General features: G+C 28.3%; 1 protein-coding gene across 1 annotated transcript in view; it reads left to right on the top strand.

The window, feature by feature from the left end:
* Window positions 1-1,282: 1,282 nt before the first annotated feature.
* The window catches only part of Rbfox1 (RNA-binding Fox protein 1), a 512,165-nt gene continuing 498,388 nt past the window's right edge, over window positions 1,283-15,059 (top strand). The window contains exons 1-2 of the mRNA XM_065503146.1: window positions 1,283-2,234; window positions 9,865-10,259. Of these exons, the coding sequence (XP_065359218.1) occupies window positions 10,248-10,259 (12 nt within the window). The 5' untranslated portion in view covers window positions 1,283-2,234; window positions 9,865-10,247. The remainder of the gene's footprint in view (window positions 2,235-9,864; window positions 10,260-15,059) is intronic.

The following is a 15,059-nucleotide window of genomic DNA, read 5'->3' as shown; positions in this document are numbered from 1 at the left end:
AAATTTCAGCAAAAATAAGTTTCGTGGTAAAAAAAAATTACATTACCAAATTTTTCGTGGATCGGCCCATATTTGACCATAGCCCCCATATAAAGTACACTTCCGAAAATCACTTAAATAAGCATAAATATTTCATAAATATCGCTATCAAGTTGAAATTCGACATAAATAATACCCATGTATACCAAAACCGCAGCACCAAATTCTATGAAGGTCGGCCTATAATTTTTTATAGCTCCTATATAAGGACCATTTCCGAAAAACATATTAATCGGCATAAATATCTAAAAAATATCAATATCAAAACAAAATTTTACACAGATCCGTAATTTATATTTAGAAATCATACTACAGGATTTTGTGAATATCGGTCCATATTTGACCATAGCTCCCATATAAGGTCCACTTCCGAAAATCAGTTAAGTACACCTAAATCTCTTATAAATAACTTTATCATGCTAAAATTCGACACAAATAATACTCATTACGTAGATCGGCCGATAATTGGTCATAGCTCCCCTATAGCACCATTTCCTAAAAAGATATTAACCATAATAAATATTTAAAACAAATCGATATTAAAATGAAATTACGCACAGATCAGTAATTTTTATCCAGCAATCATACTACTAGATTTTGTGAATATCGGTCCATTTTTAACCATATAAGGTCCACTCCCGAAAATCATTAAAATTTTACGATGATGGGTCCAAGAATTGGTTATAGCTCCCATATGAGTCCCAGCCCAATATTTTGAAATTTGTCTAAATATATTCGTATACCCTTTTTTATACTCTGTTTCTTCACTTGAGGTTAAAAAGGAAAAATGATGATCCAAACGTATTAACTTATTATTAAGTATATAAATTGTTAAATTTCATACGTTCTAATAGGAATTTCAATTAAAAATTGCTGAATTAGATCTGCGTAAACTAGTCTTACTAACAATTGTTATGTATATTATTTCAGTTGTTATACCATCATATTTAGGTGGAGGGTATTTAAGATTCGGCACTGCCTAATAAAGTACTCTTACTTGTTCCACCTATTTTACTTTATATTAACTTTAATAATAAATTTAAATTAAGCATTTATTTTCTACTCAAAAATACAAAAAATTTCTATTCGTACACATTTGTAAAAAATTAATTTTCAAATTGTCTGTGTGTTTATTTTCCATTAGTGAAAAATCTAAATCGGTCATCTGTAACGATTGGTATTATTTAAGAATTATGAAACATTTTCTGCAAAAAGCGTTAAACAATTATTTATAAACAATAGAGAAATATTTTTAAAAGTATCAACTTATTTTAAAAGCATTTTTGTGAATTTCTGTATAAAATCGCTATAAAAAAATGAATTAAGCCTTGTGTGGCCAGTGGCCACTCTGTGTAATGGCACATGCAAAATTTCTTATCTGACATTCCTCTTTCACACGCAGAGTTGTATACAAAGGTACTATTCTGATTGGAGAAAAACGTGCATAAACAAAGAGTGCGCGCAAAAATTTTAAGAGCGTGAGAGTAAAACCAAATAAACACTCATTTTAAATAGCAACTCACTCAAAATAACGAACGAAAGTGAAAACAAAAACATAAATAAAATCGTACAACAAAATGATGAATGAATGGAATAAAAACAAAGTAGAAAAATCAACAACAACTAACAAGCAAAGAAATACGCAAAAAAGAAATGGGAAAAACAACATTCAAGAAAGAGTAAACAAAGCGAAAGAGGCGAAGAAAAAACTCACTCAAACAAAAACAAAGTGAACAAAAGCAAAATATGCTGGTTTTGCAGAGAAAATCAGTTGTAATTTTGTCGCAGTGCTGTCAAATTGATACAAAACGGCCGTGAGTTAAAATCGAACGCACAAAGTTGTAGAAATTTAATATAAAAAAAAATTAAATTAGAAAATAAAAATTATAATACAAAGAAAAATTATAAATCTAAAGAAAAGAAGCGCATGTTAAATGAAAGTGTTTATTTCAAAGAAAATAAAGATTTGAAGTGAAATCTAAATAAATTTAATAGTAAAAAAGATCTGAATATCTATTTGCTCTAGAATAGAAAAAAAATTCATTGCAAAATAATTTGTTTACTACTTAAAATCCAATAAGAATCTCTGAAAGTTTCAAGTGAATCGAAAGAAAAAAGTTTTCCCAGCAGCAAAACAAGTGGAATTTTTATTAAGTTTAAATGAAAATTGTGTAAAAAAAATCTTTCAATAAAAAGTAAGCCGATTATCTACATGCAAAATAATTATTTTTTTATAGAAAAAAAATATAAGAGAGATAACAAAAGTGTAATAATAACAAAAGATGCTGTGTGTGAAAATTTAATTAAATTTTGCATGGTTTTTCAGTTTAAGAAAAAAATCATTGGATCATGTTGTACCTACCTACCCATACATTTTACAAAACAAAGTATAAATATTTTAAACAAATTTGTTGTTTTTAATAAATACAATGAATCAAGCAAAAAATTGAGCTAAATTTTGTGAAAATGTTAAAAATAGATTTTTCTTCATCTTTTGTAGCTACTTCATCATGTCAGGCGAAGAAGAGCCGCCGCTTTTAGTGATTTTGATAATTTCTTGGTGCTATTTTGTGTGTTTTTTTGTAAAATATGTGTCTGCTGTTTAAAATTTTATTCTTCTGTGTTGTGTCTGTCTATCCGTCTTTGTGTCAAACCATTAAATAAGTTGTCAGTTTGAACATATATTTCCCTTGCCCTGTGTCTTAATTATCAACTTTAAATAAGAAAAATATAAAATACTTTGTTTTCAACATCAAGATTTTTATCTCAATTTTTTTTTTTTATTATTTTCAAATAAAAAAGAATTAAATTTTTCCTTGTTTTTCTTTGTGTTTTTCTGTCATAATTTATATTTTATTTGTTTTGTTATTTACCCTTTAAATTTTATTCTTTCATTTTATTTTCTCTGCTTTGCAAATATTCATTTTTTATTTGTTGTTTTTATTTTTTTACATCCTTTTACAACAAAAACAAAAAAACTTTCGTACGCAGCAAAACATTGATGAAACACAGTGTAGTAGAATAGAATATTTATTTACCCCCCGCCCAGGGATGCTTGAAATACTACAGAAAAACAGGCAGATTTGGTACAATGAAGGAAAATAAAATACAAAGTACTTTTTGCCGGTATTTTCATAGAAATTGTAAAGATTTCACATTACAAACTTGTGAAATAAAAAGTGTTTAACGAAATTGTATAAATCAAGGCGGTCGGAAACAGCTTGTGTTTTAAACAGTTTATTAGTGTTGAAAGCTGATGAATTTCTAAATGTAAAAATATGAGTTATATACCTTTAATGCTTTGAAAAATAACTATAAATTTTTACTATACAGTATACTAACTCCGGACAAAATAGAAATAATTTTAAAGCTCAGATATATAATACGACGGTATCTATTAACCCACTCTGAGCCAATACCTGTGTTTATGTTTTTCATTTTAAGTTTTTATCTCGAAAACGTACCAGTATAATGACAATATATGTTAAAAACATTTTGTAGATAATCTTCCAATCTTTCATTTGATATACCATTTTTAGTCCTAATCCAGAATTGAGTTTTTCCACCTCCAGTAGAGAACTGAAAACGTTATTTAGATTTTTCTATTGTTCAGTTCATCCATATGCAGCTTCTATTGTTATTTCTATATTAATATCTTCTTAAAATAAAAAACTTTAGTGCTCTTTTTTATACATATTTAGAAGTTCAAAATATAAAAAAGTCTCAAAATATAAATTTTTACCCTTTGACCTTCAAATTATTGCATATTTCCCAAAGATATGTACCTATATTGTTTTTTTTTATAAACTTGTGTGCTTAATATCTAAATTTAAAGTCTGTAGAAAAAAATAAATCCAAAATTTCTATTTTTAACCCCTTGAAATGGTAATTCTCTAATACATTTCCTTTTTATCCCTGGTCCAAGTTTTGATAAGAGTTATATACTATTGGCGCTTCCAAATTTCAATAAAATCGGTCCAGCCGTTATGGAATAAAAATAATCTAAAGATTGTAAAAAAATTTAAACAACATGTTATTCTCAAAACTTTGAATCATTGTGTGTCAACATAATTTTTGAAATAGATTTTTCTTGAAAAATGATTTATTATTCTCAAATAATTGGTATAAAGTGGCGATCATTTGATCGCAAAATGTTTTCTGCTTCTGAATTTTTTGTTTGTTCCTAAATCTTGTTAGTGACGAATATAACAATTCAATGCAGATTTCATTCTGCGATATAAAGTGTTTATAGAAAGAACATTTAATTAATATCAGTCTATTCGTTGTTTAAATATTTTTAAACCAATAAAGGCTACCGATTCCTAACGGAAACGCTAATTTGGATTATTTCGGTAACGGCCGCCTTAGGTATTTTCAATATCATTACTTATTTCTTCTTTCATGTTTCACTGTGAGGTCGATCAGAAATCGTAATAAATCTTCAATACTATTTTCAACTAAATATTTTTTTTCACCAAAAATAGGTTTTAATATTAATTAATCTTTAATTATACTTTGATGAAAGCTAGATAAGATTCGGCATTACTTATTTTAGCTGCAAAAACATGATGTGCCAATTTACTTAAAAAATGTTCTAAGAAAATTGCTTTAGAAAATAAAAAAATATTCAATAAAATTTGGGCAATAGCTTTTTTTTAACAGTCCAAGATGGGTTTTTTTTGGAAAAATATATTCAATTTGTGTAAAATTTCTTAAATACATTAATTAGGTTTGACTGTTTAATCAAATTTTAAAAAAACTCCAAATTTTCAATCTACTCGGATTGATTGAGAGTCAGATATATGTATATATTTTTTAAAAAACTTCTTAATGGTACATATAATTTTCAAATGATTTTTTAGAATATTATGACAAAAGTTTTAGACAGTTGATGTTTTGGAAATATTTTAAAATGCTATTTTTATATTGTTTGCGCTATTACATATCAGAAAATATGGTATAATTTTAATTGCCCTTATCTACAAATAAAAAAATTGGGTAACACTATCAGTGCCCAGAATATCAACGCTTCATTTTAAATCGTACAGGCACTAAAAAATAGCAAAGGATACTCTACAAATTACATATTAGGATTATTTAATATTAAAATGTTTTTTTAATTTTTAAAGTTTTAATTATAATTTAATATAAGTGTACGAATTTAAATGAAATATGAATTTTGTGATGTTTTTTAATTTTCATCAATATTTTTTTTAAGGAATTGAGGTTTTGTTAACTTTTTTGTTGAAATACATATTTTTTGTTCCAATTAATAAAATGACTTTTAATTTTTGACACCTAAGAAGAAAAGCCTTGGGTCTATTACATTTTCTTATAAGAATTTGTCATTATTTTGATATTTTTTTATGATTTGAGGGAAAAACTTTAATTTAAATGTCAACAAACACATGATTTTTTCAAACATTTTCAGAGTTGATTTTTGTATAATTTATTGATAGACAAAAAATTATTAGAATTTATAGCTAAATTTTATAGCTAACTCTCTGCTATGCCTATTAGGTGTGTTAGTTAGTTGTGTGTTTTTTTTATGATTTGAGGGAAAAACTTTAATGGAAATGTCAACAAACACATCAGAGTTGATTTTTTCAAACATTTTCAGAGTTGATTTTTGTATAATTTATACAGGCCTGTATAATTTCATAATATTTTAAAAAAATAAGTTGTACGATTTTGATTGACACTCACTGTACATCACACACAACTAACTAACACACCTAATAGGCATAGCAGAGAGTTAGCTATAAAATTTAGCTATAAATTCTAATAAATTTTTGTCTGTCAATAAATTATACAAAAATCAACTCTGATATTGTTTGAAAAAATCAACTCTGATGTGTTTGTTGACATTTCCATTAAAGTTTTTCCCTCAAATCATAAAAAAATATTAAAATAATGATAAATTCTTATAAGAAAATGTAATAGACCCAAGGCTTTTCTTCTTAACCATAATTATTTATCTTTATAAATCATATCAAATAGGTAAATTCCTTCCAAATAACGGTAATGCTTTCGGCGTAGGCCTAATAAATATAATCGGTAAAAAATTTGAGAGAATACCGAAACTTTTATAAAGGAAAACCAAAGATTATGGAATTTTAAAGTTGTAACTTGTTTTTAATGTGATTAATATGATTTGAAACTGTTCCTCAAAACAACTTATTAGTTTATGATGGAAAATAAGTTTAATGGAGTTCACAATGTAGAGAAAAATAATCCAAATTAAATTTGGAAATTAATAGTACATTTGAAAAGTAGGTTCACTTCGATTTCGCTCTAAAAAAGAGCGGTGTCGGTCAGACCCAACAAATAAGCAATAAAACAGCATTGACAAATTCTAAAAATATGTATTTAAAATCTAATATTTTAGAACGTCTTTTGTCACTCCTGTAAAGTTTGTTAAAAATTTACTTAGCACGTTTGCACACTAAGCTAGTGGGTTTCTGTTCTGAGGATTCACAATTAAATATTCGCCTGAGGTATTTTTAAGGTATTTTTATATCAATATCAATTTTGGCGTAGCACTATTTTTTCCTATTACTAAAAGTACTAATAACTTCAGCCTACTAAATTATACCTGCCATCTCCATCACCTCAAAAACTCACGTCTCTAGAATTATCACCAATAATACTATAATTCGTTGCCACTATCTTTCTCTTACCTCCCACAACTCTTACAATGCAAACTTTGATTTCTTTCATCTATGAATGTATTTATAAATAACAAATTAGTCTGAGCCCTTTTTGTTTATTGCAAAATATTTACACATTTTTTAACACCTTCAATTGGGTGCGTGTTGAAAGTTGAAAACAACAACATGAAAATACAAGCCTAAATATTTTTCCAATTTTTCTTTTAATGAACATTCTTCTTTGTGTGTTTTATATTTTTCAGATATTTATTGTTGTATCTTTAACAGCATCCCTTAGTTGTGTTGCTGTTCTTGTTGTAGTAGACTTTACAATTTTGTTGTTACTCAATTATCATCATATCATCCCTTAATAAATGTGTTGTTTTATTATTTTTGCATATTTCTTTGCTATTCATCTTTATCATCGTTCTGTTTTATTTGAACATTCGGTTTTCTATTCATTCAGGCATGGAAAAGTTGATATGATCATACTTTTTTGACACTATTTTACATTCAAAAGTGCCGTAGTACTCCCGCGCCTTTTTTGGATACTTCAGTTTTGTATAGCCATAACTGGAGAAATTTATTAATTCCTTAAGACTCACAATGTTTTTTTTCTAAAGATTGAATCAAAAAAAGTTTCTACACACTATTCCAGCCAAAACCTATCCTTTGTCCAACAAATTAATGTTGTTAGCTTTTAAAAATATGTCTTTTCTAAATCTTTAATTTTCAACTGTCAAACGTTCAAAATGGTCAACGAAAAAATGAACATCCAACAATAATTTAAACTTTTCAAAAAAAATAGCAAAAAATCTGGGGGTTCATAGTCATTAAAAAGACTTAAGAAGACTTGAACATTGAAAGGAAACCTGGATCAGTAAGAAAAAAGGTCTAACAGATATTGCTAAGGCAAAAGAAAACGAACAACTTTTTCGAAGTGCACCGAACACTTCTATCATAAAAGCAGCTCTTAAATTTAAGTGCTTTGATCCTTAACGCACAAAAAAAGAAGAAGCCAATTATTTGTGACATCAGACACGATAAACACAGCTCATAAAAGGATAGGACCTTTTTGCTCCCACCAAATGCAGATAACTACCTTAGCGCCATGGATATTTGGCTCAGGTGTCGATTCGACTGGTTGGACGATCTTCACGTACGATCTCTTAAGGTAGGGTCACACATAGCAAATATTTACTGAAAAAAGCGTAACCACTTTTTTTAAGCACACATTTGTTTGACGTGTTTACTCTTACAAGTGATTTATAAGATCAAACAGCAGCAAATAAAAGTAAAATATGTTTTTGAAATAAATAAATGAATTAAAATATATTTTATTTAGTGGTTACATCTTTTTCGTCAAATATTTGCCATGTGTGACCCTAACTTTAGACTTCGAGTTATAGTAGTGGATCCATTTTTCATTGCAAGTAATGATTCGGCGCAAAAATTATTTTCTTTTATAGAGTTATAGACTTTCCGTCTTGCAAAATACAATTTCAAGGTCCCTCGGCTTCAAGTCAAATGTTAACCAATTTCCCTGCTTTTGGATGAATCCTGCTGCTCGCAAACTTTTTAAAATAGCAGATTGAGTAGCTCTTAATGATTTTCCAAGCTCTTGTTGAGTTTTACAACTTTAGCTGCCATTTATTTTCAAATTAAAGAAGTAACGCAAAACTTCCCGCATATGACGATTCGTTAGTACAAAATTCGTCATTTTCGTAGTTCTAGTTCAGTTATACCTTTCAAAATTACATAAAATTATTCACATCAAAAACCGCGTTCAAAAGAATCCCATGTTTTACGGCATACAAGTTCTAGTTCTAGTTCAGTTCTGGTTCAGTTCTAGTTCAGTTCTAGTTCAGTTCTAGTTCAGTTCTACTTCAGTTCTAGTTCAGTTCTAGTTCAGTTCTAGTTCAGTTCTAGTTCAGTTCTAGTTCAGTTCTAGTTCAGTTCTAGTTCAGTTCTAGTTCAGTTCTAGTTCAGTTCTAGTTCAGTTCTAGTTCAGTTCTAGTTCAGTTCTAGTTCAGTTCTAGTTCAGTTCTAGTTCAGTTCTAGTTCAGTTATACCTTTCAAAATTACATAAAATTATTCATATCAAAAACCGCGTTCAAAAGAATCCCATGTTTTACGGCATACAAGTTCTACTTCAGTTCTGGTTCAGTTCTAGTTAAGTTCTAGTTCTACTTCAGTTCTAGTTCAGTTCTAGTTCAGTTCTAGTTCAGTTCAGTTCTAGTTCAGATTCTAGTTCAGATTCTAATTCAGTTCTAGTTCAGTTCTGCTCTTCAAAATTACATAAAATTATTCAAAACAAAAACCGCGTTCAAAAGAATCCCATGTGTTTAAGTCATACACCCAATAAGATTTCCAATTTTAGTTCTCAGTTGATGAAAAAATATTACATTTTAGAATATCGTTTGGATACCGAACAAAAATTTGATTTTCCATCTCTGTACACATCCCTTGTGTTGGTGAAATTTCTCTAAAATCTCTAAACTGATGCAAATAAAAGCAAAAACAATTTGAGGGAAAAACAAAAATTTCTTTGTTTGTTTTCCAAATTGAGTAGGTTTTTGTTTCTTTGAGTGTATTGATGAGGTTGAGTTCTTTTTGATGTGTTTTTCTTATTGCAAATCAAGTTATTTTTAGTTTTGTGCATTAAATTTATTTATTTGTGTGATTTGTGAATAAAGCAAGAAAAATGCACATGTTTTTAATTACTGCTGCGTACATTTCTTAATCTCGCTGTCTTTTTTGTTCACAAATTTAAAGCAAGAAATTCTTATTTAAATTGAAGAATTGTTATTGAATTAATGTTTTTATTGTTTTTAATTCATACACAACATGTGATTGAGTTTGATTGAAGAAAAGGAATGAAATGAAAGAACAAATCAAAATAAGAATTATACAAGATGATGCCATATGGTGGGGAAACTAATTGGGGAAAAAAGTTTGACAGTTTTATAATGAAATTGGGAAATGTTGAGAAAGAATTGAAAATAGAGGACATGAAAATCATAAAAGTCTTTATTTATAGCTAGCTTTTCTTCGCCTGACATGATGCAACATTACCACAAATTCCAATACTTTTTTATCTCTCTTCGTTTTTGTTGGCCAAACAATTCAAACTTTGGATTTTATGTTAATTTAACTTATATTTTTTCCTTTTCAGAATATCATCACTACTTTCTCTTAAAGTAATATAAATTAAAATATAATTAAAAATAATCGTGTGCCAAAATAATTAATATTTTTTCCATAAATAAAAAAATTCATTAAATTAAGTGCAAAAAAGTGTTACTTTTAAGTAAAAATAATTATAATCTAATTAAAAAAAACTTAATTTTCTTATAAAAAAGAAAATTTAAAAAGAAAATATATAGAAAATATTTTTCAAAACTTACTGCTGCACAATAGTGACTGAAACACACCATAGGTTGTGTTTTAAATAAACAAAAAAATAAAACAAAACTTTTCTTCTTCCTTTAACAAAGTTTTTAAAAAACAGCCGTCAAACTGTGGGGTTCCGGGGCCTTTTTCCTTCCTCCACAAGGAATGTATTATCCGGTAAGTTGCTATAAAAGGGATAATGAAAAATAAAATTAAAGTAATAAATAGTGTTTTAAAATAATAATTGATTCAGAAAATTACTTAAAATAAAAAGGCCTATTTTGGAAGTGTCCAATTTTCCTCTTTAGTACCTATTAACAACTAATTCAAAATACCATCAAAATCTAAAATTTATCGCTGTTTAAAATTTACAACATTTTTGAGTTCTAAATAATAAAAATTCTTATTAATACTAAAAATGTCCACTGTAATTGTTTATAAATTTAATATGCTTTTTCTGTTTAATTCAATTTGAAGTTTTCTTATTCAAATAAACAATTTAAAGCCACTGACCGCTTACTATTATTTAATTTAACTATCAATTTCTAACAAAAAATTCCTAGAAAACACTTGAAAAAATGTTAAACTTTAAAATCATTTGAGCAAAAGTTGCCAAGCAACATTTTAGGTTGTTGGCAAGAAAGTGATAGTAGTTGTGAGTAGTTTTTGTTTTAAATATTACTAGCAAAGATCACGTACCCATAATTGAAGTATTTAAATATTCCAAATGCGTATGATATTTGGTATTAGAAATTTAAAGAATTAGTAAATAATAAATAGACTTTAGAAGCCGGTTTCAGTTTCACGTTTTTCTAGAAACTCAGTAATTTGATTTATTGAACCCTAATACCTACTATTTTTTGCTGCATATTTTGCAGTTTTTTTAATTCTAGTTCAGGTTCTAGTTCTAGTTCAGGTTATAGTTCAGATTCTAGTTAAGGTTTTAGTTCAGGTTGCAATTTATGTTCTACTCCAGGTTCTTGTTAAAGTTCTAGTTCAGGTTCTAGTTCTATTTCAGGTTATAGTTCATGTTCTAGTTCAGTTTCTAGTTCGAGTTCTGGTCCTAGTTCAGTTTCTAGTTCAGGTTCTAGTTCAGGGTTTATTTCAGGTTATAGTTCATGTTCTAGTTCAGGTTCTAATTTAGGTTCAGGATCTAGTTCAGATTGTAGTTTATGTTCTACTCCAGGTTCTAGGTTAAGTTCTATTTCAGGTTCTAGTTCAAGTTTTAGTTTCAAAATCAGGTTCTACTTCATGTTCTAGTTCAGTTTCTAGTTCAGGTTCTATTTCAGAGTTTATTTCGAGTTCATGTTCTGGTACAGGTTCTAGTTCACGTTCTAGTTCAGGTTCTAGTTCAGGTTCTAGTGCAAGTTCTAGTTCAGGTTCTAGTTCAGGTTGTAGTTTATGTTCTACTCCAGGTTCTAGGTTATGTTCTATATCAAGTTCTAGTTCAGTTTCTAAATCAGGTTCTAGTTCAGGTTCTAGTTCAGTTTCTAGTTCAGGTTCTAGTTCAGGGTTTATTTCCTGTTATAGTTCATGTTCTAGTTCAATTTCGAGTTCAGGTTCGAGTTCACGTTCTAGTTCAGGTTCAGGTTCTAGTTCAAGTTCAAGTTCTAGTTCTAATTCATTTTTGAGTTCAGGTTCTACTTCAGGTTCTAGTGCAGGTTCTAGTTCAGGTTCTAGTTCAGGTTCTAGTGCAGGTTCTAGTTCAGGTTCTAGTTCTAGTTCAGGTTCTAGTTCAGGTTCTAGTTCAGGTTCTAGATCAGGTTCTAGTTCAGGTTTTAGTTCAGGTTCTAGTTCAGTTATAGTTCAACTTCAGTTCTAGTTTAGCTCTAGTTCAGGTTCTAGTTCATGTTCTAGTTCAGGTTCTAGTTCAAGTTCTAGTTCAGGTTCTAGTTTAGTTCTACTTCAGTTCTAGTTTAGCTCTAGTTCAGTTTTTAATTCAGGTTCTAGTTCAAGATTTAGTTAAGGTTCTAGTTGATGTTCTAGTTCAATTCCCGTTCAGGTTCTAGTTCAGGTTCTAGTTCTGGTTCTAGTTCAGATTCTAGTTATCGTTCTAGTTCAGTTCTCGATCAGGTTCTAGTTCAGGCTCTAGTTCATGGTCTAGTTCCGGTTCTAGTTCAAGTTCTAGTTCAGGTTCTAGTTCAGTTCTACTTCAGTTCTAGTTTAGCTCTAGTTCAGTTTCTAGTTTAGGTTCTAGTTCAGGTTCTAATTCATGTTCTATTTCAGGTTTTAATTCAGGTTGTAGTTCAGGTTCAAGTTCAGTTCTAGTTTAGCTCTAGTTCAGTTCTAGTTTAGTTTTAGTTCAGTTCTAGTTCAAATCTAGTTCAAAGCTATATATTTTATAGAACCACTTTTTCTAAAAAAATGTTTGCTGGGAAATAATTACAACTAAAATTCACGTGCTAAATAATAAAAAAAAATATTGTAAACCTCAAAAATCACAACAATAAAAACATACAAAAGATGAAACTATAACACATTGTTTGTTTTTATTATTGTTAGCTTTGCTACTCTATGCCTCTACCAAACAACTGAACAATACAACAAATTGCTAAAAAACAACAAAATAATTTTAATTTAACAGCAAAATATAGAAAATAAAAAATCTTAAAGGAAAAATAAACAACAGAAAACTATAGTTAAAGTAAAGTAAACACAACTACTCACAACAACTCTATACAAGTGAAGAACAAGAAAAGTACCAACAACAAAAAAAAAGGAAAAACAAACCAAGGAAGACATTTAAGAAAAACACTTTTAAATAAACAAACAATAACAAACATACACAGCAACAACAACAGTATCAAGTTGTTGTAAAGACAAGTGAAATAGTAGTACATCAGTGTGTTTGTTGTTGTTTATTCTCCAGCCATAACCGTAATAGTAGAGTAATAATAGTTGTATTATAAGGGAGTAGCAGTGAATGTTTACAGTAGTAAATAGTAGTAGTAGCAGTAGTAGTTGTGTGAAAAATGGTGTGTTTGTGTTGTTTGTAAAAAAATAAATAAATATTTGTATTGAGGAGCCAATAATAAATTGAATGTTAACGCCTTGATTGGAAAATATACATAAATTGTTTAGTAAATAGGTTTATGCTTGTGTGTATTTAGGTAGAAAAGATAAATAACTATATTTTCTTAAGGTAAATATTAAGCCATGAACACATTTACGTGCCGGTAACAACATGGAATAGTTTGAAAATATAAAAAAAAAAATGTTTAAATACATGCATTATTAGTGTCAGCATGTGTATTTATTTTATGTTATACAGTTGCATTGTGCAAATCATACATATTTAAGGATTGAAAGTTTTTAAATTCAATAAAACTGACTTAAGTTTAGCGTTTTTCAAATAAGCAAAAAAGAAAAAGTCAGTATTTACTATTGAATCCATTATTAGACCTCGCAGTTATGAAATAAGCTGCATATATTCGCAGTTAAATTTCGAATATTGGTCGTAACTAGTGCTAAAGTCAAAGTTTAGTACAAAAATACATATTTTAGGCCTAATTCATAAACAATTTTTAAATTTAAACAACGTTTTAAAATCAAATTTTGTATGGAAATTTTGCTTTAAAACACTGTTTAAATTACAATTTTTTTTATGAATATGGGAGTTTATATACATTTCTTCTGATATTTACGTAAAAGTAGGTAATTTTGAAAGATTTTTAAAAAAAAATGTCGATGACTTTTTAACACTTTTATTAATTGAGAGTATTTAATAATTTTCATATTACAAATATCACCACGTTCATAAAAAAATAACAGACTTAATCCCTATTTTTTTTCATCTTAACCTTGGCTTAATTAAATTCAATTTACAAAATCTCATTAATTGTTGTCCTTTTACGTTACGCTTACTAATGACAATTAATTGCATCATTATCAATAAACAATAAATTTACAGTTTTATGTACTTTTTTAATTTAATTTATAATTGAATTTTTATGAGACATCTCAAGTGCGTTTTAATAACGATTTTACATTTTTTTTTTATTATTATGGTGTATTATTGTTTATTTTGTTAAATAATCAAAAAAATAAATTATATAAAGATTGAAATCTCTCTTATCTGTCAATATTTTTCATACGTTTGTTCAAAAGGAAATAAAACAAGTTTATTTTTTTTATTAATAAATAAATAATAAAATGTGTTATTTATTTAATAAAATTTGGTAAACAAATTTACTGTGAAGAAGCTAAAATTTTTTTAAATTGTGGAGGTCTGTAAGAGAAATTTTGTAGCTGGTATTCTATGTTTAAAAATTAGCAAATTGAAGAAGGAATTAGTTCTCTTTTAATTCTAGTTCAAGTTCTACTTTAGGTTCTAGTTCTAGTTTAGGTGCTAGTTCAGATTTTAGTTCAAGTTCTATTTCAGGTACTAGATCTGGTTCTAGATCATGTTCTAGTACAATTCTAGTTCAAGATCTAGTTCAGGTTCAGGTTCTAGTTCAGATTCTAGTTCAGGTTCTAGTTGAGCTTCTAGTTAAATTATAGTTCAAGATCTAGTTCACTTTCTAGTTCATATTGTAGTTCAGGTTCTAGTTCAGGTTTTAGTTCTAGTTCAGATTGTAGTTCAGATGCTAGTTCTGGTTCTAGATCATGTTCTAGTGGAATTTTAGTTCAAAATCTAGTTCGGGTTCTAGTTCAGGTTCTAGTTGAGGTTCTAGTTCAAGATCTAGTTCAGTTTCTAGTTCATATTCTAGTTCAGGTTCTGGTTCTAGTTCAGGCTCTAGTTCAGGTTCTAGTTCAGGTTGAAGTTCAGGTTCTAGTTCAGATGCTAGTTCTTGTTCTAGTTCAGGTTCTCGTTCAGGTTCTATTATTATAGTTCTGGTTCTAGTTCAGTTCTAGTTCAAGATCTAGTTCAGGTTCAGGTTCTAGTTCATATTCTAGTTCTGGTTCTAGTTCAGGTTGAAGTTCAGGTTATAGTTCAGATGCTAGTTCTGGTTCTAGTTCAGTTCTCGTTCAGGTTCT

This window comes from Calliphora vicina, chromosome 3, assembly GCF_958450345.1.
Source record: "Calliphora vicina chromosome 3, idCalVici1.1, whole genome shotgun sequence".
NCBI lineage: Eukaryota > Metazoa > Arthropoda > Insecta > Diptera > Calliphoridae > Calliphora > Calliphora vicina.
The sequence above is the reverse complement of the archived record's forward strand: the minus strand, read 5'-3'. Positions and strand labels throughout refer to the sequence as shown.